This window comes from Talaromyces stipitatus, genomic scaffold, assembly GCF_000003125.1.
Source record: "Talaromyces stipitatus ATCC 10500 scf_1105507295523 genomic scaffold, whole genome shotgun sequence".
NCBI classification, from domain to species: domain Eukaryota; kingdom Fungi; phylum Ascomycota; class Eurotiomycetes; order Eurotiales; family Trichocomaceae; genus Talaromyces; species Talaromyces stipitatus.
This window is the reverse complement of record NW_002990113.1, coordinates 1,837,365-1,861,762: the sequence shown is the minus strand read 5'-3', so window position 1 is coordinate 1,861,762 and position 24,398 is coordinate 1,837,365. Positions and strand designations below refer to the sequence as shown.

General features: G+C 43.2%; 6 protein-coding genes across 8 annotated transcripts, besides 7 other annotated features; 3 read left to right on the top strand and 3 right to left on the bottom strand.

Moving 5' to 3' along the window:
• Positions 1–209: 209 nt before the first annotated feature.
• Positions 210–229: a microsatellite.
• A 1,049-nt stretch (positions 230–1,278) lies between these two features.
• Positions 1,279–2,259: a mobile genetic element.
• On the top strand, positions 1,855–2,451 carry TSTA_066180 (uncharacterized protein; the record flags this gene model as incomplete). Its single annotated transcript, XM_002340513.1, has 2 exons — positions 1,855–1,944; positions 2,020–2,451. The coding sequence occupies 2 exons, from the start codon at positions 1,855–1,857 to the stop codon at positions 2,449–2,451; spliced, it is 522 nt and encodes a 173-aa protein (XP_002340554.1).
• A 1,675-nt stretch (positions 2,452–4,126) lies between these two features.
• Positions 4,127–5,087, top strand: TSTA_066170 (uncharacterized protein). Of its 3 annotated transcripts, XM_002340511.1 has the most exons (3): positions 4,127–4,194; positions 4,270–4,906; positions 4,965–5,087. In XM_002340511.1, exon 2 carries the CDS (start codon positions 4,378–4,380, stop codon positions 4,858–4,860), a length of 483 nt encoding a protein of 160 aa, XP_002340552.1. In that variant the 5' UTR covers positions 4,127–4,194; positions 4,270–4,377; the 3' UTR covers positions 4,861–4,906; positions 4,965–5,087. The 3 variants fall into 3 exon arrangements, with proteins under 3 accessions (XP_002340552.1, XP_002340551.1, XP_002340553.1); XM_002340510.1 differs by having other exon boundaries at positions 4,275–5,087; XM_002340512.1 differs by having other exon boundaries at positions 4,270–5,087.
• A 212-nt stretch (positions 5,088–5,299) lies between these two features.
• Positions 5,300–8,209, bottom strand: TSTA_066160 (gag/polymerase/env polyprotein, putative; the record flags this gene model as incomplete). Its single annotated transcript, XM_002340509.1, has 4 exons — positions 5,300–5,461; positions 5,675–5,857; positions 6,089–6,376; positions 6,428–8,209. 4 exons carry the CDS (start codon positions 8,207–8,209, stop codon positions 5,300–5,302), a joined length of 2,415 nt encoding a protein of 804 aa, XP_002340550.1.
• Positions 5,369–7,666: a mobile genetic element.
• Positions 5,492–6,007: a mobile genetic element.
• An 819-nt stretch (positions 8,210–9,028) lies between the features above and the next one.
• Positions 9,029–9,979, bottom strand: TSTA_066150 (uncharacterized protein; the record flags this gene model as incomplete). The annotated part of the gene is made up of 2 exons (XM_002340508.1): positions 9,029–9,221; positions 9,261–9,979. 2 exons carry the CDS (start codon positions 9,977–9,979, stop codon positions 9,029–9,031), a joined length of 912 nt encoding a protein of 303 aa, XP_002340549.1.
• A 2,017-nt stretch (positions 9,980–11,996) lies between these two features.
• TSTA_066140 (uncharacterized protein) lies at positions 11,997–12,734 on the bottom strand (the record flags this gene model as incomplete). The annotated part of the gene is made up of 2 exons (XM_002340507.1): positions 11,997–12,226; positions 12,569–12,734. The coding sequence occupies 2 exons, from the start codon at positions 12,732–12,734 to the stop codon at positions 11,997–11,999; spliced, it is 396 nt and encodes a 131-aa protein (XP_002340548.1).
• A 6,147-nt stretch (positions 12,735–18,881) lies between these two features.
• Positions 18,882–24,269, top strand: TSTA_066130 (uncharacterized protein). Its single transcript, XM_002340506.1, has one exon. The coding sequence runs from the start codon at positions 19,162–19,164 to the stop codon at positions 24,214–24,216; it is 5,055 nt and encodes a 1,684-aa protein (XP_002340547.1). The 5' UTR covers positions 18,882–19,161; the 3' UTR covers positions 24,217–24,269.
• Positions 20,095–21,822: a mobile genetic element.
• Positions 20,932–21,468: a mobile genetic element.
• Positions 22,324–24,195: a mobile genetic element.
• Positions 24,270–24,398: the final 129 nt, after the last annotated feature.

Here is a 24,398-nt window from a genome sequence, read left to right as displayed (position 1 = left end):
CGGACCATTGCAGCTGGCAAATATCTAAAACCCACTCAAAGTGGACCTCCCTGTAAGACCACGGCAGCTATGGAAATGCGCCAAAGAGTCTCTTATTTGTACATAAATCTGATAGGACCTGAAACCCGAGGCTTACCCCTCGGCGGCCTATGTCCCAGTAGGGATCGGTGGGAAGCGTGCGAGTCACGAACCACGGCCGTTAAATATATACACACACACACACACACACCTGGGGATGTTGGGTGGCATATTGCCTCCACCAGGCGGTTCGTGTTGCTTTTGGTCGTAGTAATCTCTCGAGAGGCCTGAGATACCTCTTTCTGCGTCTTTTCCACGTGTAATTCGACCTTCGCGAGCCGCTGCGCTAGTTGCTCATTCGTAGGCGTATTCTTCACCCTTCGAGCCAGGTATAAGAACGCGTCAACCACGGAAGTCGAGAGCTCACGGGGCATGCCAATCTCCAGTGCTTCTTGGTGCTTCTTCAGTGCCTCGAGATCTTTGATGGCTGCAGCTACGTATGCGCGTATATCAGGGTCCTCTGCAAACCGTGGTTCTGGCCACGGAGTGCCCTTTTTACCTCTTTTCGGGCCCATGCTTCAACCACGTCGATTGAGCAGGCAAAAGTTGGTAAATAGACTGTCAAGGAGGTCTATTTTCACTGAGATTCTTTCCAGCAGTACTTTTTACCTGCGTGGGTGCGTTTTCATAGGTGCGCGAGGTTTGAAAATTGAATTTGTGGAATTAGAATTATGGACGTGCGCAGATGTATTCCTAGCTGATTACGAATTGCGATGTTAAAGACACATTAGACTGCCGTAGTACAGTAAACCCTGGATATAAGATCCCTGGCTTATAGTACAACCCGACTTATAGCACCGAAAATCTGAAAAATTTTCATTCCTCATACAAATGTGCTTTATACCTGGCTATAAGACATAAGCACCATCATCTCTAAGCTCCCATACAAAAGTGCTTATAACCAGGAAGATTACTCAGCATTTTCCAACGTCAAGTCATCAAATATCCGTCAAATATGCTGCAACAACGCGCTCAACGAGCCAAAAAGCTATCCCTAACGAGTGGAAAGCAGCCCTACACGCTCAACACCAAATCAATCACCATCTCACGCATCAAAATTTGAGAAAATGGTTTGAAGATACATACAATCAATCAATCGATCGAGCTACAGTAACACGAATCCTTTCGTCGAAATACGCGTTCATTGACGAGCTCCAAGAGTATCAATTGAAGGATAAACAACGCCGTGTTGAGCAGTGGCCTAAGTTAGAGAAGGCTGTCATGGATTGGATAAGATTAGCTGAGACCGAAGCTCCTATCTCACAGGAAGCTATATGCTACAAAGCGCAGCAATACTGGGAACATCTATATCCTCATGATCCTACACCATCATTTAGCAATGGCTGGCTATTTGGATTCCAAACACGGAATAATATAAAGAGCAGAAAACATCATGGAGAAGCTGCAAGCTTATCTATAGATGCTGCAGATCAAATGATCAAGATTCGTCAACTTCTTGCTTCATATCCTCCACAAGATATCTTTAATTGTGATGAATCCGGTCTATATTGGAAGTTATTCCCTGATTGGGGTCTCTCAATACGTTCCCTGCCCAGCCACAAGAAAGATAAGGCACGAATTAGTATTCTTTTTGCATGCAATTCGGATGGCTCGGAGCAAATCCCTCTTTAGGTTATTAGCAATGCAAAAAAGCCACGAGCATTTACTCACACTCATATTGAGCCTTATAATCTTGGTATCCATTGGCGGTCTAATGGGAAGGCATGAATAACTTTGGATATCTTTAAGGAATGGCTTTATGCGTTCGACGCGCAAATGGCAGGCCAGCACGTGATTCTATTGATGGATAACTTTTCTGCGCATGAAGCTGCAGTTAAGGAGGTCACCGCAGATCTAAAGCATACAGTTGTTATATGGCTTCCCCCTAATTCAACAACAAAATATCAACCTCTTGATCAAGGGATTATCTAAGCTTGGAAGGCTCTATGGAAGCAACAGTGGGTTCGATATATTATTGACGAATTCGATTGTGGAATTGATCCTCTATCTACAATGACAATCCTTCGTGCCGTACGGTGGGCAGTTAATATATGGGAAGATCAAGTCACATCAACAACAATTACCAATTGCTTCAAGAAAGCTCTTCATGATGAGACTGAGGAGGAGTTTGAGAGCGCGTTATTGATATATGATTTGGAGAATAGTCTGCAGGATCTAAAGCTTACAAACTGGGTTCAAGATGTCATGGATATCAATCAATTTCTGAATTCTCCAGATGAGCAAGTCAACGATACAGTGATGGATATTGATAATATTGTTCTAAGCCAATTCGAACTCCCTCAGACTGATGAGCTGGAGGAAGATGTTGTTGAGGAGCCTATTCCACTCATTACATCCCAAGAGGCTTTATAAGGCCTTTATACTCTTCATCTTTTTGAGGAGCAACGTGATAAAGCCGATACCTCTTTTATTCAAGTTCTTACCTGGTACGAAAATCTGCTTACAAAGGAGAAAGTTGCTACGCAGCGTCAAACAGATATCTGTCGCTTTTTTAGATAATGGACGATGCAATCATGATGCAATACTGGATCCGCTTAAGCCTCATTAATTTCCATTTGGATTTACGACACAATATAATTTGAAGACGCTCCGAGTTCAATTCTCAGGGAGTTCGTGAGGTTTCTTTTTTGGTAGAGTTTTTATATCCCGTATGGAGGCACCCGCGGCCCCGGAATCAATATTATAGATAAAAAAAGAGCCCCGATCCCTTCTTATACTCTAATATCAGATTTATATTGGATTCCACACGTAATCGTGTCGTTGATACGCTTCGGATGGGTTTAGACTGTAATCATCACATATTGGCGTATAGCCGCGATGACGAGCGTATTAAGCAACCGACTGCGCCGCGGACTCTCGTTGATTCTATACAGATTGATACTGATATATGAGCTCTACGAGATTAGGGCAAATCGTCGTCGTCAAAATCGTCAAATTGGAGTTGAGGGGGCTTGAATATGCGATTGATATAGAGATATATATATTTTTGTATGGGCACCCGACGTATAGCACCACCTGGGTTATAGCACATTTTTGGGCTGTCTGAATTAGGTGCTTATATCCAGGGTGTCACGGACCTGGATCCACCTTAGTTCTGACAGCGGTGCGTCGTGATACGTTAGGATAATTGAACCTCGCACAGGTTCCAGCCAATGAGTTAGTGGAGCGTGATGGATCGTATGTAACGAAGTATCGTAGTGTACTATCCCATACCTTACTACGATACTATCTTTCCTATCCAATCAGATATTGGAGTTTCGTAGTGTCCTTATCTTCGATAAGATAACGGTATATCTTTCTTATCGTCACGTGACTCCTGTCCCCTGATTGCACAGTACGTCTTACTGTTCATGACTGGTACTGGTTTCTTTTTGTAATTTGAAACCTTTCCTTTTCCGTAGTAGTACCTTTTAGCGTCATGCAGTTCAGCTTCGTAACACAGGGTGTCACGGACCTGGATCCACCTTAGTTCTAACAGCAGTGCGTCGTGATACGTTAGGATAATTGAACCTCGCACAGGTTCCAACCAATGAAGTAGTGGAGCGTGATGGATCGTACGTAACGAAGTATCGAACGGTAATGGGACAGTGACTGGGAATAGTAACAAACTAAGATAGAAGAGATCCCCCATACAGCCTGGTGCCCATACGAGTTAGAATGCCTTACTGACTCTTACTGTTGTATTCAAGTGACTTATGTCAAAGAGCTATGAAGAACTAAATACATGATGGTAAAAGAGCGTCCTTATATATCTAGTCCTCCTTGTTCCGTATACCGTATATCGTCTATCACTTATGGTAGATGGTAGATGATATACTGTTCATCATCCAATGATCGTAGCTCATTGTGTATACCATTTATCTTCCTTATCCTTACGTGACTTCTGTCTTCTGATTGCACAGTACGCTTTACTATTCATGACTGGTACTGGTTTCTTCTTGTAATTTGAAACCTTTCCTTTTCCGTAATAGTACCTTTTAGCGTCATGCAATTCAGCTTCGTAACATCACTCCCCCTCTCTCAGCCTATCGTCCTCGATAGTATAAGTAGAAAGACGCGCCCTCGTTCCCAGCGTGACCCTGCTTTCTTCCGTTGGTAAGTGATGTTGTCCTTGCGCTTTTCATCATGCCTCGTCCTAAAACAATTCCAAAAACTGATCCTGTGCGCCAGAAAAGAGATCAAACCAAAAATCGCATCATCAATTCTTCCTTGATCAAATCGAACAGATTCATTGCCGATTTCCCTTGTGAGCATTGTCGTCATAACAACTACGTCTGTATGATGAGCGAGGATAAAGTAAAATGTGCCGCTTGCACTCGTCGTGGCCGTCCGTGTGAACGCCGGTTTCATAGTGAAAAAGAATGGAATGATTTGAAAAATGCCGAGGATAAAGTGAAGTCTGAACTTGAAGAGGCCAAGATTAAGTTAGAAAAAGCTTTCATGGCTCAACAAGAGTTGTTTATCAAAGTTCGTCGTTTGCGGAAACAAAAGGATTTCCTTAAAGAGCGTGGTATGAGTATGCAGTCTCATAATCAGAAAATGTTGGAGATTCTGGATTCCAAGAATCCTCCTTCTGAGGCCGAAGTGGCTGCTGCTGATGCTGAGATTATGAGAGAACAACTGGAATCCCGTGCTCTTGCTGCGACCGTCGAGGAGTTTGATGCGTGGCTCGCCAGTTCTGAACAATTTCCCTCCGGTTCGTTGGATGCCGTTGGCAATACCTCTCTAGAACTTCCTCAGCTCCAACAAGGTTCTCAATAAGTTCCCAGGTGCTTTCCTTGGTGCTGTAGTCCTTCCACTTGACTAGGTAATAGAATTTTCCGTCTGGTGATTCTTTCTCCGCTAATATGCTTTCAACTTCATAGGTTTCTTGTTCGATAGTGATTTCCTCCTGTGTTTTAGCGTTCTGTGGTGCTGGTTCCAATAATGAGATATGAAAAATTGGATGTACTCTCATAGTATTGGGTAGTTTCAGTTTGTAGTTGACTTCGCTAATCTTTTCTTCAATTTCGAATGGTCCAATTCGTAGGTGATCGAGTTTGTCGCTTGGTCTGGTAGTTTGAATGTTTTTCCATGAAAGGTAAACCTTCTCCCCCTTTTTAAAGTTAGGTCCCTTCTGATGTTTTTCGTTGTAATATCCTGTCGTAAGTTTGTTTTGATTGATGATTTCCATGTGGAGATAGAAATATAACGCCTTCATTTATTGTACTTTTTCTTCTGCTGTAGCGTTGACTGATTCCTTGAACTTTGGTTGTCCCATTAATCGTGGTTCTCGTCCATAGTTTGCAAAGAATGGTGATACACCGGTTGTCGAATGTTTTGCTGAGTTGTATACCAGCTGAGCCATAGATAGTAGTTCTGCCTAGTTGTCCTGGTGGTAATTCACATAGTGCCGTAGATATTGTATCAATGTCTGGTTTGTCCTTTCTGTCTGTCCATTTGTCTGTGGGTGAAATGCTGTTGATAGTCGTTGCTCTCCTCCCATAAGGTCCATCATTGATTTCCATAGTTTTAATGCGAATGTAGGTCCTCTGTCTGAGATGATGATCTCTGATATTCCATGGTGTTGAAACACTCCGTCTATCAGTTCTTCTGCTAATTCTTCAGCGTTGGTTCCTTCTGTTGTCGGTATAAAGTGTGCGTATTTCGTCATTCTATCCACTATTACTAGAATAGCATCACATCCTCGTGATTCTGGTAGTTTGACAATGTGGTCCATCATAATCCATTGCCATGAGTAATCTGGTGCTTTGATTTCCTGTAGTAACCTGTATGGTTAATGTCTGCTGATCTTGTTTTTCTGACATGCGTCGCATTCCTTGATGTAGATTTCGATGTCTTTCATCATTCATGGCCAGTAGTAATTCCTGGTGATTCGTTCCATTGTGTTGAGTTGTCCTGGATGACCGCTAGTTAAAGTGTCATGATTGAGTCGAATGATTTCGTTTCTTAGTGATTTTGGTACATAGATTAAACCATGCCAAAATACTAATCCTGTCTCTGTTGCTATAACTTTGTCGTCTTCATTTTCGATTAAAGACTGAATTAAATCGTCCTTGGCCGTTTCTTCAACGATTTTGTCTTGTAATTCTGAATCTGTTATCGTCTCTGCCGTTGCTGCGAGTGTAGCCACTTGTGGATTATACTCCAAGTGTCCTTCTTTGTTTAATCGTAGTAATGCTGGTTCGGGTTTCTTGATTCCTTCTTCGTGATCTGGTCGTCTGCTGAGAGCGTCTGCTCTTTCGTTTTCCTTGCCTTTGCAGTGTTCGATAGTAAACTAGTAATTTCCTAGTAGTTCTGACCATCTGGCTTGTCTTCTTGTCAATACCTTTGTTGTCGTGAAGTAGGTAAGGTTCTTGTGATCCGTAATGATTCGTATCGGAAATGTTGCTCCTTCGAGATATACTCTCCAATGCCGAAGTGCTGACACTATAGCCAACAGTTCTTTATCGTGTATCTCGTAATTGAGTTCTGCGTCGATGAGCTTTCTTGAGTAGTATGCAACTAGTCTGGGTCTTCCATCTGTTCCTGGTTGAGTCATGGTTGCTCCAATTGCAAAGTCTGATGCGTCTATTTCCAATGTTGTTGGTAATTCGGGGTCATGTTGTGCCAAAATAAGTGCCGTTGTGAGTCGTTTCTTGGCTTCTTCAAATGCCTTTTGTTGTTCTTCGTTCCATTCATATGGTATTTCCTTTTTCAGTAACTTGAACATCGGTGTCATGATCTTTGCGTAGTTTTCAATATATCGTCGATAGTAGTTGATCAGTCCAATGAATGACTGTAGTTCCTTGAGGTTCCTTGGTTGAGGCCAATCCCTGATTGCCTGAACTTTCTCTTTTTCTGTTTGTATTCCTTCTTGTGTGATTCTGTGTCCCAAGAAGTCAGTTTCTTGTACATGGAATTCGCACTTTTTCAGTTTCACTTGTAGTTTTGCCGTTTTTAGTCGTTCGAGTACTAATCTCACGTGTTTCACATGTTCTTCCATGCTGTTGGAGAATATTAAAATGTCATCTAAGTAAGTGATGGTAAAGTCATGCAAATATGGTGAGATCACATTGTTGATGTATCTCTGGAATGTTGCTGGTGCGTTGGTGAGCCTGAATGGCATGACTAAATATTCAAAATGTCCAAACTTGGTCTTGAATGCTGTTTTCCATTCTTCTCCTTCCTTGATCCTGAGGCAATTATATGCGTCAGTGATATCAAGTTTAGTGAACCATTTCTTGTTTCGAACTTTATCTTGTATCTCTGTGATCAGTGGTAAGGGGTAACTGTCCTTAACCGTAATGTTGTTGAGTTGTCGAAAATCAACACACATTCTCAAATCTATTGTTCCTTTCTTTTTGACAAATAGTACTGGGTATCCTGCCGGTGATGTCGATGGTTGTATGTACCCTTTTTCTAGATTTTCTTCGATGTATTTTTTCAGAGCTTCTTCTTCATTTCCCGACACTGGGTAAATCTTCTGAGGTACTGGCTCTTTTCCTTCCTTAAGTGGAATAGTATGATCCCATTCATTGTGGTCTGGTAAGGCCTGGTATGTTCTGTCAAACAAATCTCTGAACTGCTCGTATTCTATTGGTAACGCAACGTTCATACTGCTTGCAAGTTGTCGTTCTTTCGCCGCTTTCTCTAAGAGTTTCCTGAACATCTCTTGTTCTTCATGCAGCGTAATCTCTTCCGTGACTTCAGCGATGACCCTGCCCTTGGTCTCATCCTGTTGAGGAGTATCCATTGTTTCCTGAATGTCGATCTCCTGGCTCTCTGTCGTCTCAGAGGCTTTTATAGTCTGGGTTGTTCCACATCTACATCTCGTCAAATGTAGGTGTCCTTTATCCCATTGGATCTCTGGGTTGTGCTTTCTCAACCATGGTATTCCTAGGATTACGTCGTCTCTTCCTAGTTTCGCAATATCAAAGTTGATCATCTCGAGGTGTCCGTCAATGCTCATGGCTAACCATCCTGTTTCGTCGGTGATTCCTTCTTCTGACAGTTTCTCTCCATTAAGCCCTGTCAATGGTATTAGTGTAGGTTTCTTTTGTCCTAGTATCTGCAGTTTTTCTTGTGTTCTTAGGTCCATATAGTTCCCTGTCGCTCCTGAATCAATCATGATTCGTACGTCACTTCCCAAGATATTGGCCGTTATCTTGAAGTGTCGTCCGTGTGCGGTGGCTTTCAAGTCTTTTGCTTTTCCAATTTGTTTGATTTCTTCTTTTCATAGTGTAGTCCACTCGCGCATTAACTGCTTTATGTCATTTTCAATCTTTTGCTGTCTCGTAGCGTTACTGTCTTCTTCTGGACTTTCCTCATTGTTCCTTAGTGGTACTATTGTTCGTTGTCTTCGCTTCGGTCCTTCAGGCTTTTGGGCCTCATTCGTGTCCCCAGTCCCTGCCGACTGCTTCGCTATATTGGGCATAGCGGTATCGTCAGTTTTCGCCAAACTGATCCTTGAGGGTCCTTCGTTGTCCCTTCTTAGCCATTTGCAGTTTTCTGACTTTATCTCTTGGTGTGGTTTCGGAAAATATCCACTCCCTTGTTTTGCACCCAGATGCACACTACACCAATCGTCATTACAGAAGATAAATGCAATGGATCCATGCCCTAGATGTTTTGGGTCTTTGTATAGCACTTGACAATCTGATCTGCATGGGTTTCCTAGTGCTTTAATCTCTTCCCATTCGTCGTCTGTGGGGATTTCTGTTTCTGGCCGTTCTTGAGCATCCTGGTACTGGCTCTCAGGCTCGTCATCAATTTCTGGATAATCGTTAACCCTGTTGTTTTTGTTTCCTACCTCTCCGTAGTCTTCTGTATGTATTGTTATGAGGTGGAGGTTCATTTCGCTTTCTGTTCCGCTAAAGCTGCTGCATATGTCTTTGTCATTCTAATAGTCGTTAACGCCATAGTCGTTATCCCATTCAGTGTATCTTTCTTAGTCTTCTTCGTTAAAGCCATTTTCTTGCGTTGCTTTGATCTGTCTTTCTTTTCTTGGGCTTCTGCATTCTTTTGCATAGTGTCCTATCTTGTTGCAGTTGTAGCACTTGACCGTGGTCTTGTCGAACCTAACTTTCTTCTTTTCATAGGTTTTTGCTTCTGCGGTTGCATCGAGTTCCATTGGCATTGGTCTATATGGGTCGTATTATCTCTGCCCATGATTGCCTAACCTATGTCGTCGTTGATTTGCTGGTAGTGCCATTCCGTGGCGTCTCCATCCTTGTATTTCTTGTCGTTTTTGCTTGATTTCGTACAGCTTGTCGTCGATCTTGACAGCTTGTTCGATAAACTCGTTGATATCGTCTGGTCGATCCATCTTGATGAGTTCTACTTGAACATCTTCCTTTAGCATGTTTTTAAACATTGCAATGAGTACGTCGTCACTATAGTCAAGTATCATGGCGATTTGCTTGAATTTGATTGCTAATTGTCGTGCAGATCCTGTCTGTCGTAGTTGTCGTAGTTGCCTTTCTGCATTTCTTGCCTTGTCGATATTGCCAAACGCGAGTTGAAACTTTTCTTTGAATGTCTTGAAGGATCCCAATATTTCCTTAGTGTGGTCGCTCCAATCCTTCTTTTCACTGTTGTAGTATTCCCTAAGCACTGGTTCAATCCATTGAAACGCTTCCCCAGTGAGGCACGTTACCACAAAGACTACCTTAGATTCTTCGGTTCCGAGTGACACTGCATTGATCGCTACATGCATGTCCATTTGCGTGAGGAAATTCTTAAGTTCTGATCGTTTGCCATCGAAGATTTGAGGCTTGGGTGTCTTGGGTTGTTTTGCTGCCAATTGCGCTTCGAGTTCTTGGATTCTTAACTGAAGCCTAGTCACGTCACTGTTCCCTCCAACAGTACTGCTAGTTGGTGTTGTGGTGTTTCCTGCCATTATTAATTTCTTAATTGGGTAATACTTTCCTTATCTGGCAATTTTCTTTCAATAGTACTTAAGCCCTAAAGTATCACGGAGTCAAGACAATAGCTCTTTTATCACGGACCTGGATCCACCTTAGTTCTAACAGCAGTGCGTCGTGATACATTAGGATAATTGAACCTCGCACAGGTTCCAACCAATAAAGTAGTGGAGCGTGATGGATCGTACGTAACAAAGTATCGAACGGTAATGGGACGGTGACTAGGAATAGTAACAAACTAAGATAGAAGAGATCCCCCGTACAGCCTGGTGCCCATACGAGTTAGAATGCCTTGCTGACTCTTACTGTTGTATTCAAGTGACTTATGTCAAAGAGCTATGAAGAACTAAATACATGATGGTAAAAGAGCGTCCTTATATATCCAGTCCTCCTTGTTCCGTATACCGTATATCGTCTATCACTTATGGTAGATGGTAGATGATATACTGTTCATCATCCAATGATCGTAGCTCATTGTGTATACCATTTATCTTCCTTATCCTCACATGACTTCTGTCTTCTGATTGCACAGTACGCTTTACTGTTCATGACTGGTACTGGTTTCTTCTTGTAATTTGAAACCTTTCCTTTTCCGTAATAGTACCTTTTAGCGTCATGCAATTCAGCTTCGTAACACAGGGTTTACTGTATCGAAAAGGGAGATCCCGGCCCCACATGGCTGTAGCGCTAATGCATGCTTATTTCGTACATCAGCAAAACTCTATCCTGACGACACTTTGGAAACGCAGAGACTCGTCTCTATAATTAACTTCGAAAGTAACACAGTACTCGGCTGAAAATTGCCTGCTCTTATGACTGTGCCATTCAACAAAATTTTAGCGAAGAACAAAATGGGCTCGTACACCTTACGGGTTTACAGAATATTCTTACTCTAAAGCGGATCGGGTAAGTAGGCAAATAGCGCCTGTACTCCACCTTTTTTCTCGCGAAATCAAGTATCTGAGATCATTATTTCTTCAGAAGCCTTTCGACTGACTCCGGTAAAGTCCGGGGTCTTTAATCTCTGATTGTAAGACCCAAGCCCATAAGCTTGGATCTCCAATCCGAAGGTAAGGTGCCAAGCGACACTAATGACACGCAAATTCAAGGCTGACTATCGGGTCTAGTAGTAATCCGTAGTGCGACACGAAAACGGAGACAGAAAGGAGGTTTTTGACCTGTATCAAGCGGTAGTGTATCCCGACAGCCTGGGACACGGAGACTGTTACATTTGTGTCAGAAGAATCAAGAATCCGCAGCCAATGGATTGACTAGATAGTGTTACACTACTGCACTACGGAAGCAAGGATTATCCGAAACCATTAGGGTTAGGGTATCAGAGCCAACATATCCGGATGTTAGGACATGGCTATGATGACTATGACAAGGCAGAACCGATCCATCAGAGCCCATTGTAGGAGACAGGATATGAAGGATATGATAGGGATAAGGTATATAAGGACGCTCATTCACCCTGTAGCTAGCTTTACTCTATCGTCTTGAATTAACCGTGCTAAGTACCCCTTAGCTTTGACAACTTGAGTATACGTTCTTCTATCGAACCGGATATTCATCCTTATATTAAGACTTTGCTTTCAAGAAGCCTTTCGTACTTAGAAGCCTTATAACTTCAGCGTGTTATAAGCTATCCGAGATATACTCGACGGTAGTTTGACCGAAGTTTTCCGACAATTTGACGTAACTTTTGCAGGACTTGCAAGAGACCCCAATTTACTGACGAATCACGAGGGTTGGAAATTAACAAGATCAACCTAAATAAGGAAAATGGGCCTATTCTTGTGTAAAATGTGAGTCGGAGATATAGATTGGATCTGGTTGGAAATCAAGTTTATGAAGCCGAATTTAGACAATGGCGCTTCTTTGCTAGTATAAGAAGGCCTTTCTGAGCGTTCTCACTAATCACATTATAACCCCTATTTTCACTGGGATATACAGTATGTGAAACAACATTGAACTCTTCTCAAATGAACACTAGGGCAGACCTCCGAGGTTTTTGCCAAATTTGATATCCCTCATGACGGTCTTGATTGGCGTAGGAATCTCCCATTTCCTCATAAGGTCCTCAACAGTTTGATGGCTCTTTGAGGTCTTTGTGTCCAGAGACATTCCTCCATTTTTGTAAAGCCACAACAAGAATTCAGCCCAATCCCATACAGTTTTGTAATTGCAATCCCGCGCTATTTCTTCAATTGCAATATGGCCTATACAATCTTTATCATCGCCCTCATACTTTGCCCAGCACCCGTTTTCCAGCAGAATCTTGCACATCATAGGATTGCCCATGCGAATTGCAAGATGCAGTGGGGTGTCCCCTCGTTCCCCAAAGCAGCCGAGCTCAGGAATCGTGGAGCCGAAGTGTTGTAGTATGAATATTTCATCGTTATATGCCACGGCCAGGTGCAGGGAATTCCACCTGAAATTGTCTTGTCTTTTAAGTAACTGAGGAATGATTTCGTAGCGCCCATTCTTGGCGGCATGATAAAAGGCGTCCTTGGTTATAAGAGGCTGAAACGGTAGGCGGCTGTTGTTGCGGCTCAGCTCACTTTTGATATCTTCATCCGTGGCATTTTGCTTGATGAGATCGATAATCCGTGAAGAGAGCTTGTACTTGTTCGAGATGTTGGGAGATTTTTTCGTAGCAATGGTCCTTTTGGATACTCTGTGCGGCTTCATCCCTTTGCGGAGCTCTTGCTGACGTGTAATCGCCATAAGTAATAACGCAAATGTAATCGATCAAAGAATCAATTATTGAGACAACCTTTTCTGGAAGTCGGATTGTCGCATAAATTTGATCGTGACCTGAGACAGTCCTGTGCGTGACTCTCGTATGTCAAAGTTGGACGGTAGCGAAAATTTGATGGGAAAGCTCTGGTATTTATGAGCTGTGGGTGTGTTTTGACCGCCTCTGCCGTGACTGGGCAGTGTTTAGCCTTGTGGTAAAACTATGCTTTTGAATATGAAAATTGCCACCTTCGAGACGGGGCTGGTTTCGTCCGGGTTGGCACGATCTTAATTGCGACACTTGCTACACATGTGATGAGTAATTACGACTGAGGGAGCGCCTTGCTGCGCATGTCATTACAGCCCACTCAGCTGAAAAACGAACCATGCTCTACCATTGGCAGTATTGTAGATGAAAGAGGGGATCATGTCTCGTTCGAATGTCGTATTACTAGATTTTAGCGTCGCTGTTGACTCACAGGGAATCTCATGACACAACCAGGGTCACATCGAGATTGAGCGAGCGCATAAACACCGCACCTCTGGATTGACATTATTTTGAGACATCCGCCCAAGGCGATCAAAATTCCCATTTGCTATCAAGCCTAGCGGCTTGGGAAGTTAAGCTCTCCTTGTAAGCAACACGGAAGAGAAGTGGATTTTCCTGTCATAACCCAGAAATTACAGCCAGACTATCAATCCAGGTCTTTCCTTCCTGCACCAATGTTCTCGCTTTTACCATTCACTTCTTCCCCTTGTCGGTTCCTCAAGACTGATCGAGATATCTTCTTCAAACTGGGACAGCATTGGTTAGTAGCCTGTCCAGCCCGAAGGAAGGGAGTGCACATCGTAAATATTCGGAATGTAACTTGGTGAAACGCTTTTCTCTAGTTGGCCCAAGTACCTCATTCTCCTCCTTATTGAGCCGCTACTACAGCCTATTCCGCCATCCAACATGTTGGAATTATTAAACGCTAAGCGTACGTTAATGGGGATTTGTCAAATCTATTAGACACAGGATATGACATATATCCTTGATTTGGAACGTTTGTTAGGATCGGGACTTGAGGATATATTCTTTTTGAATCGGATAGGAGGATTTGGATATCGTTTGTTGATAAAACTGGCTAGTATCTTACATAAAATGAATAGGACTAGTGCAGAAGAAGCACCGAACAATATAGATACCTTGTTGGTGCTAGCACATAAATCCCCCAATAGTTCATCAGTATGTAGTTCTTTAGTTGTGAAAGGTATGTGGTTGCATAGTAGATAGAAGTTCTTCAAAGAAGTCCGAATTCGTGCTTTACTTTTGTAATCAGTAACATTAGAGATTTAGTGAGCAATGCCACCATCCGAAACTCTATCATGAAGTCTTGGAAATTGTTCTAAGTTGTAGAAGACATGGAGAGCCATGATTGTCATAGATACAAGAGAGTCAACACTCATCCACTCATCCACTATTAGTAAATTCAGTCTAGTCTCACATCCTGCTAGCAAAATCCTTTGTCTCTTCTTCTTTATGAGGTCCAGCAACGGATTGGGTTCGTGCCTCAATTGCCCAAAGTACATTCAAATGTCGTGTCGTGGATCCCATGGGCTCTGCTCTCCCACATCATTTTTACCCACTCTTTTACCTGTTCTGGGCTCATAGCACCTGGATCCTCTGTATCTTCTCCCAACCAGTCGCCGAATACATCCAGAGGATCAAAATCGACGTATCGTACGAGGACAAATGTCGGTCCTCTGAGAAAGGCGAACTCAAAATCATCTTTGACCAAGCAATATACCGGTCGTCTCCCATTTCCACTCGCATCTACGGACCAAAATCCAACGAGCACGCCCTCAGAGATGAAAACGGGAACCTTATACTGTGCACACCACGTATTCTTGTCCTCGAAACTGACACTTTGTAGCGAGTCACTCTCTTCTTCTACCGAGGGGATTGGTATGTCTGCACAACCTCTTGATCTCTTCGTTCGGCGCGTCTTATTTGAAGCGCGCTTACTTGATTGATTCGGCGGATCATGTTTCTGTTTGCGTTTCAAAACTGTCTAGAACTCACCGTACGCTTGCTGATTCATGGTTTCGTATGTCTTCTTCAATTGCTGCGGCGAGGACTTGGCAGGAATCATTGGGTCGATTGGCATGGGAAGGTCGAGGCCGTGGTGAGGATCTTGCCGGTCGACCGTGTTCGCTGTCTTCCATCTCGATTGAATGCACTGAGATCTCTTTGCTCGCAGCACCATTAGATAGAGATAATCTCTCCTGGTCTTGACTCAAAACTGAGCCCTCATATTGGAAAATTGCCCAAGGCGGCAAGTCTATTTGCTCCATGCTCGCCGCGGCGGAAGAAGGCTGTCGTAAATTTTCCATCTGATGGTTGCATTGGATGGCGGCGTGGGTCAATAACTTTTGACAGAAAGGCACCTGGCGTCCAGCGAGCGGCTTAGCGCTTTTTATATATTGAATCTCACTTCGAGTCAAATGAGCACAGCTTCGGCAGGTAAATGACGTGTCGGTTAATATCGTTAATATCGTTAATATCGTTAATATCGTTAATATCGTTAATATCGTTAATATCGTTAATATCGTTAATATCGACTTGATGTCAATCCAGGCATGGTTGCGCAGCCTAGGTATAAATAGCAAGACAACATGATGCAACTAATGCCACATAGTGAAAGTAATATGCTGAAGTCAGCTACGTGGCTTGTCTTGCCGACATTTAGCTTCGCCTGACGACACAGACTTAAGAGGACTTTACCCTAGCACTTACGGATAGTTGTTGTATGGCGCTAGAGCTGGGTGCACTTTGACTCTGGAATTTTTACAAAAGCATGTTGAATATATATGTTGAATCATATAAAAGAGTTTTCACGCTTCGCTTCATATGTCCGGATGCGAATACGTTAGGAAACTTGAAGTTTCAAACTGGCATCGACAAGCTGGGCTTGATGCTTTCACGATAACCCCTTGCCTGGCACTGCCACATTGCAAATCCAGGCTCTCTCTTGACGTATAAGCGTACCATACGGGGCCGCTAGGTACCTCAGAATGGAAATCACTAAGGCGTCCTTGAATTCAAAAATAGTAAATCCAGTTCCGCCTTGACTATGCTAGATAGTACAAAAACACTCTTCATTCTTGATAAAAATTGTGATAGTATTCAGGAACATCGCGTTACTAGACTTGCGTTCAGATAGGTCTGCTGTTTCCTAGGATTCGTAAACAATTTTTGTAGCATTGTAGCTTAAGGAACAATGGTCTGCGGCATCAGCATGCTATCCCTCTATTCCAAAATACCTCACAGCGGAATTGCATGATATTGCCAGGTTCTATACACGATCGGGGCTGCACGGTCAGGTGTTTCGCGCCGCAGGGATCTTCTTTCAATTCCCTCATGGTTGCAGCCCCTAATCCAGCACTAGAGCACTCAGCCTGCTTGAACTTTGACATGGTGTTCTCGGTAGTCTTCGCTTTTATACACTAGTTGATTCCAGCGAGATATCCTCCGCTTAGCCCGCATTTTAGGGCCTGAATTTGGTGCAAGACCTGATGTCATTTTTCTTCTAGATTCAAGAGAAATGGATCTAGTCATAAGGGATATTCTTGCGGCACCATCTGTATCTGTAGACTCCACAGTGGACTAGATGACGTTTGGGAAAATGCAAGGCTGATGCAAATAGGATTTCATAAAATCGCATAGCAACTACGAGTTTGACTTTCGACATCCAATAAGCATGAACAGTACAAGGCTCAATTGCAGCTCGACAGTGACTCATTTCGGTATCTAAGGCAAACGGTGTTTGAGATCTGGAACTTCATCTATGATTTAACAGACGCACAATACGCTAGCTGTGATTCTTTTTACTCGTGTTTAAGACCTTACTAGAAACAGTTCTTGGAAGGGCATTTGACCATTGATTTCAGTCTAGTTCCGGACCCCCTGGACGGCACAACAAATAGCTCATACGCTAGAATCGTGCACTGCCACTGCAATAAGTGAGGTGATCAGGGACAGAGGCCGTATGGAGCATATAGGAGGCTTAGCCTTGGGGCTTTTAACTGCGCATGGAAATACGTATTGCAGGGAAGTATGATGTGACCAAAGGTTGCCTAGCATAGGCATACATCATGAATATGCCATGCACGAAGACAAGAATCATCTATAAAAAGGCCACTACCCGTGATAGTTTACAGGTGTAGTATTCAAATTCACTCCTACGTCGACGTTTCGATTCTGTATCCGAGACGAGATCACATAGCTATTCGACATCCAATGAAATTTCAGACGTACTGGCCCAGAATCTTATAACATGCCAAACACGAATGCGATTGACGTCGTCGATTCGTTGGGCGGCGAATCTCAAAACAAAATTCTACATAGCGTTTACCTGAGCAACCCATACGATGATGAAGCGGAAGTTATCCACATGCCACTGTCAGCAACGAAATCTCACGGGACCACCGCCATACAGGTAGACGTCGGTACCGCATTGGGCCTAGCGTGATCGTAGCAAGGACATCAACCTCGCACGCCACGGATCTCAGATAGTTAGTTAGACTTCTCAATATCACTCTCTCTAGCCCATCATCAAAATCTGTGGAATCCCTCGCATCGCCCGTCGAGGAAGAGCGCGGGGACGAGTTCTTATCAATTCTATTGCAATCCCCATTCCGTTCACCTGAGGTCCCATCGCTGAAATGGCTTGAAACCTGCATGAACGAGACTTCAAAAGATTCTGTGATCGTCCTTACTTCCGAAAACCCGGCTTCACCCCTTAAATCTATGCGTCTACGACGCTCTTCAAAGAAACCTGTACGAGAAGGTTTCATAAACTTCACGAAAGATTGCGCCATGAAATCACGACTTCGTGAACTACATATCAAGGCACAAACCCCAAACGAAAAGAAGGAAATGAATGACCTCGAGGCTATCCTAGGCTGCTATGGTGAGCCCAAACCAAGAAAGAAGAGACAAAGCAGGGGAGCCGTCAGGAGGAATTCTCGTTCGAAAAATTAATTTCATCTTAGTCGTCTTTTGTTCATCGCCTGATATCAATGATAGCGAGTAGGTTTTGGATCAAGGAAACTATCCACCTGGAAAGACGAATCAAGCTTTAATATTCATACCCTTACTTTGCTCGCGATCGTATGAGACCTAGGTTCTGAAAGATAGGACACAAATAGATAGGCTTAAAAATGGATTCGATATACTTGATCTAGATGTTGTAATAAACTCAAAAGCTCCCGGATATCTCTCTTCTCGCCTCATCGAAAATTTGCTGAATAAGCTCCTCAGCCATTTCCCTATACATCACTAACTGATGCATCATCATTGAGATTTCGCCCTCTAGTTCCTCTATATATGCTTGTATTTTTTTCAATCTAACATTTGTTGAGCCTTTTTTAGACCCTTGCTTAGTGCTAGCTCTTGAAGCAGATGTGATTAGTGTCGGCTTCGTGGTACCTGGGTCTGCTAGGTCTATAGAAGCGGGCGTCAAGGTTCTAGGGTGGAATTGAGCCATATCTGAAGTTTCACTATCAGAAGAAGATTCTGACCCGTAGGCACTCGGATGGAAGTGAGCCATGTATGCGGAAGATTCTGACCCTTGAGCATTCGGACGGGAGTGAGCCATATCTGAACTTCTAAAATATCGCTATCAGATTCTGGCTCCCAGGCACTAGGGTGAAATTCTTCGTATTTTAATTCCGTGGTAGTATTTGGTCATGAAGCAAGAACATAAAGCACGAAATGATTTTATATTTATGCAATCAAGGCCCATTTCGTCATGCGTTGGAAGTTATTCTCGGCAACTCCAAGTACGGACTAGTTCCTGGACGACGAGCTATGTAGGCCAACCTGACCGCTAGCCGTAAAAGCTTTAGTATCAATTTGGGTCCAAGGTGCACGTGACTTGCCTATAATGTCGAGGATTAGGTAAGCTAAACCTAATCAAGGAAAGCCTACAACATTGATACAAGGAAAATTCGAGAATTGAAGTCACAAGATTGAATCTACGAATCAACTTTACAGCTCTGTGTCGAGAATCTTCTATTTGAGATTGCGTGGATGGGATTCTCAAGCATAAATAGTGTCCAACAATCCCCTCAAGATGTAGATAGAAGAGTGCGCAGAATTAAAGTCAATATCAATATTTCCACTATAAAGATATCTTTGAGTATTAAGCTTAACTGAGTTTGTGCTAGTGCACTGCAAGTTCCGATAGTTATGAGCCTGGGGTCCCTGTGAACGAAGCAAGTCGATATTTGAAGCTATTCACAGTGCCAATCCTCAATTTAGAACGAATTTGGAAGCGTGTACAAAGAGCATCGACCCCATCTCCAACGGTTATATTCGATTGTGATTCGGTTCGAATTAGTCCCAAAACAGCTACCTCGGATATTAGCTATGGACGTGAAAAAGAACGCGATAATCCTGAAGTCATCGGATGACTGGAGAAAGTGGATCGAACAACTCAGATCAGAGGCCTCAAAGGAAAATGTGTGGGAATATGTCGACCCAAGTCCGAACCGTATGATATATGACCCTGCACCAACAAAACCTGTCGAACCTACCTATCCAGTATACGAAGCCAATCAAACAGTGGAGCAAAAGAACTTGATGCTCACTGAATTTCAAATTGCCTGGAGTATTTACGAACGAAAACTTGATCGATACGAGAAGCACCAAAAACGTATGAAGGAAGTGCGATCGTACGTTCTTGATACCGTTGATATTGGACATCGACCTCTGATACGGAATATCAGCGACGTTACAGAGATGGTTCTAAAGCTCAAAGAGAAGTTTGCGCCAAAGCCGAATAGGGAGAAAGCTTTGCTAATAAGGCGACACCGAGAACTCATGAATCCGAAACGAGGAATGAAACCTAAGGAATTCTCGAAAAAATGGCAAGAGCTCAAAGTGGACATGGACCTTGCGGATTTTAGTGAGATTCCGGATGAACGGTTAGCTAGAGATTTCATCGAGGCATCGGAAGATATTCTACCTAAATTTCATGAGACGTGGACCAACAAGCTCATGGAATTCGACCTTGGCATTGAATCAAGTATCCTACTTAAAGAACCTCAATTCGACGAAGTAATCAACGCATTCGATCTTTGGAACGAGATGTACTCCAAAACAACCTCACCCTCTCGAAAAGATATTGCAATGGCGACGTTTGGCGACAAATCCGATCAACCTGAAAAGAATCAGCGTAGCGAAACAACATCGAAGCCTGAGTCTCGAAAGTGCTTATGTGAGCAAGATCATCGTTTCGAAGATTGTCCATATGTGAACACAGAAAAACGTACCGCCAATTGGAAACCAGATGAAGATATACAAAGAAAATTCGACCGCCTAGAGAAGAGCCGATACAATCGACTAGGCAAGGCTCTAAGGTCTGTTAAAGAAGAACTTCAGAAGAAAAATAAGGACAAGAAGAAAACTGGTTCTTCAACAGACACAAAGAAGAATAGTGAGAACCAAGAATCAGCAAATTTGGTATATGATTCAGACGAGTTTGTGGGATTGCTCAATGATACAAAGCCACCGGTCCTACAGAGTGTGGTTAGCACTGTATTATCCGCCTCAGGCAGGAACGCTGACCTATGGGACAAGACCTTATATGACACTGGAGCGACAGCCCACATCACCAATAATCGAGAGCGACTGATAAATATGCAATCGAATGTACGAATGATTCAGACAGGAAAGATAGAGATCAAAATGCATGGACCAGGACAATATATTGTTCATCCAACGGATCCTATACATGATATCGTTAAGCGCAAAGGAATACGAATCCTAGAAATGTGGTATATCGAAGGATTTCCCACGACAATCCTCTCAGCGAGCAAGCTCCGGGAACATGGAATCAGGTTTGATGGCAAAACTGAACGACTGTGGGATGAGAAAACGAATAGCGATCTCTGTCGTGTCAAGTGTGATGGAAAATTATTCTTGATCGAATGGGAATCGAACAAGAATACTAGGACTTCTCTATCAAATGAACTAGTCTTCAGTTCATTTGAAAAGAATGTCTTGAAAGATCCCGCACAGGTGTGGCATAAACGTTTTGCTCATATCAAAACCAGCTCAATTGCAAAGATTCAGGAAGCCACTGAGGGAGCAGTTGTTACCAAGGAAATATCAGCCAGGAACGATGAAGGATTCCAACAGAAGTGCGAAGTCTGCGAGCTTACAAAGGCGCGAAAGAAAATTAGTAGGGTACCAATGACACCACCGACAAGACCCTTCCAAGTCCTATTTGTTGATATTATTGTCATGAATATGGCAATCAACAAGGACTCGTACGCCCTACATGCAGTCGATCCATACACTAAGTTCCATGCCCTAGCGACGACTCGTACGAAGTCAGTGAACTTTGATCTCGAAACATTGATTGAACAGATTGAGCATACCTTCAAGACAAAAGTCGATGAGATTCATATGGATGGAGAGTCCTCGCTCAATGGGATCAGCTTCAAAGAATATTGTCATAAGCAAAAAATCAAGCTGACAGTGACTGTGCCATATACACCAGAACAGAATGGCCCTAGCGAGCGAGCCGGTGGAATCATCACTATGAAATCTCGAAGCTTGTTGGAGGAAGCCAATCTACCGCCAGGATTATGGCCAGAGGCCATGAAAGCAGCAGTCTGGATCATGAATAGAACCCCGATTGAATCACTAGGCTATATGACTCCATATGAAAAAGCCTTTGGGAAGAAACCATATGTCGGTAATCTATTTCTCTTCGGATCTAAGGCATACGTTAAAATCGACACCAAGAAAAGCGACAAAATGGCTCTGCGTGCCCAAATTGGATTCTTAGTTGGTTATGAAGCTCACAATATATGGAGAATATGGGTCCAAGGTCCTAGTGGATCAAAAGTCATACGAGTTCGAGACGTAGTCTTTGATGAGACTAAGAAATATGACCCTGATCATCCATTTGCAAAAGAAATTGTCAAAGAGGGTATAACCAAATATGTTGGCAATATCGACATACCGAACATTGACGAAGCAGACCCCAATATCGTATTCGACTCAGTTGACGACGATATGAGGCTACAGCAATTCTCTGTTAGCCTAGGAAAAACGATGACAGGAGGTAGCACGTCACCTCATGAGCATGCGAATATTGAGCAGCCAACTCAGCCCTTGAATATGCCGCAGAATATGGAAATCGACAGTACATCGACCGAGTCAGTTGAACAGACTCAGATTCCACAGGAGATGGAAATTGATACTCCAACTGAGCCAGGAAATATGGAAATTGACGGAAATAGAACAAATCAAGCGCAAGTTGATAATCGTGAGAATTCCATGATGGAAATTGGCTCAGCTGGGGGGGTGGAGGATAAGAATGAGGATAAGAATAAGGACGAAGTCGATGTCATGGAGAAGGAAGCCGAGGATGAGGATATTCCCAAATTAGATGGAAAAACTAATAATCCGACCAATCAGCCTCGCCAATTACCAAATCCTGAGAGAGATTCTGCCAGTCAAAACGCTTCAAATCAGTTGGACGACAACAATGACAACATGAGAACAAACCAATTGATCACACCGCCAACTACACCGCCAAATCAGACTACAGGACAGGAAGCTCCTCGAGCACAAGAAATAAGCGCCGACCTGTCAGAATCAAATATAGTGGCAGGATCAAGGATTCGAAAAGCCTCAAACCGAGCTCTGAGCCCTACCTCAATCTCTGCAGGACCATCGAAAACTTCAAAGAGAGATCGAAGCCCAGAACCAAGTCCTATATCGAGAAAAAGGCAGAGAAAGCTTAGTCGCGCGTTTCTAGCCAGGCAGAAGTTGCTCCAAGATTCAACAACTGACAAGATCTTCTTAGCCGCCATGGAAAAGCTTGAAGAACCGTTTAGTGTGCAGCTTCCACCAGAGCCTAAAAATTGGAAAGGAGTTTTAAGGCACAAGTTCAAGCATCAGTTTACCCAAGCTGCAAAGGAGGAATTTGAAGCTCTGAAGAGAAAAGGTACATTTGAGTTTGTTCCAAAACCTCAAGATAAGCAGATTTTACCGCTGACATGGGTGTTCAAATACAAATTTGATAAATACGGCAAGCTTACGACGTTCAAAGCACGTATTTGTGTACGTGGTGATCTGCAACAACCAAATGACCTTGAAAAACGAGCAGCTACACTTGCAGCACGAAACTTCAGAATGATGATGGCTATTGCAGCTATCTTCGATCTTGAGATCGTTCAATATGATGCCATGAATGCCTTCGTGAATAGTATCCTTGATGAAGAAGTTTACACATACTTTCCGGACGGATTCAAGCAAGATGGGCAGGTAATAAAGTTACGACGAGCTCTATATGGTTTGAGAAGAAGCCCACGGTTATGGCAGAAAGAACTTACAGCGACCCTTCTAAACCTAGGATTTACGCAGATTCCAGACGAAGAATGTTTATTCATCAAGAATGGTGTTGTTCTGTTGTTCTATGTTGATGACATTCTGCTATTTTACGACAAGGCCACAAAGCAAGCTACTTTTAAGGAAATCGAGAAAGGCCTTATGAGAAAGTATGAGCTTCGAAAAATGAAGAAATTTGAGTGGTTTCTCAATATTAGGATCACTCGCGACCGTGCTCAGAGAAAGATTTGGCTCTGCCAGGACAGCCAGATCACCAAGATGGCTAGCAAATTCGGAATCAACGCCACGAACAATGTCAAGACACCCATATCTGGCAATATTGAAGCTTCAACCGAACAAGCAACCAATGAAGAGATTCACACATATCAAGAACTTGTGGGATCAGCTCTTTATGTTGCTGTAATGACTAGGGTTGATGTGGCCAAAGCTGTCAACGAGCTAGCTAAGCACACCAAGAATCCTTCAAAGGCTCACTTTCAGCAGATCCGACGTGTCATCCAATATCTCTATAACACCTGCTCGTTAGCAATTGAATATTCACCACTAGAGAATGTCAATATGGACGCTTTCATATGCGCCTCAGATGCCTCATTTGGTGACAACCCTGACCGTACAAGCTCTGAAGGGTATTTAGTCCAATTGTATGGAGGCCCAATTGACTGGAGAGCCACGAAGCAGCGCTTAGTTACGACATCAACGACTGAAGCTGAGCTCCGTGCAGCTACTGAAGCAGCCAAAAGACTTCAAGTTTGGAAGCGAGTCTTCAGGTCTATTGGATTCAAGCCTGATAGAGAACTCTCAATCCAATGTGACAATAAACAAACTGTTTCACTACTGACCAGCGAAGAACCACAGTTTCATATGAACCTCAAGCACATTGATATTTACCATCATTGGCTCCGACAAGAAGTCTCCAAGAAGCGACTGCGTATTGAATGGGTTGATACAAAGCGAATGGTGGCAGACGGCCTTACTAAGGTCCTACATGGACAGCAGTTCCTGGATTGGAGAAAACACCAGGGATTGGTGGATATAGCAGATCTAGTGCAGGAATAAAAGCTTCAAGCTTCCATTCCTGGGGGGGTGTGTCGAGGATTAGGTAAGCTAAACCTAATCAAGGAAAGCCTACAACATTGATACAAGGAAAATTCGAGAATTGAAGTCACAAGATTGAATCTACGAATCAACTTTACAGCTCTGTGTCGAGAATCTTCTATTTGAGATTGCGTGGATGGGAT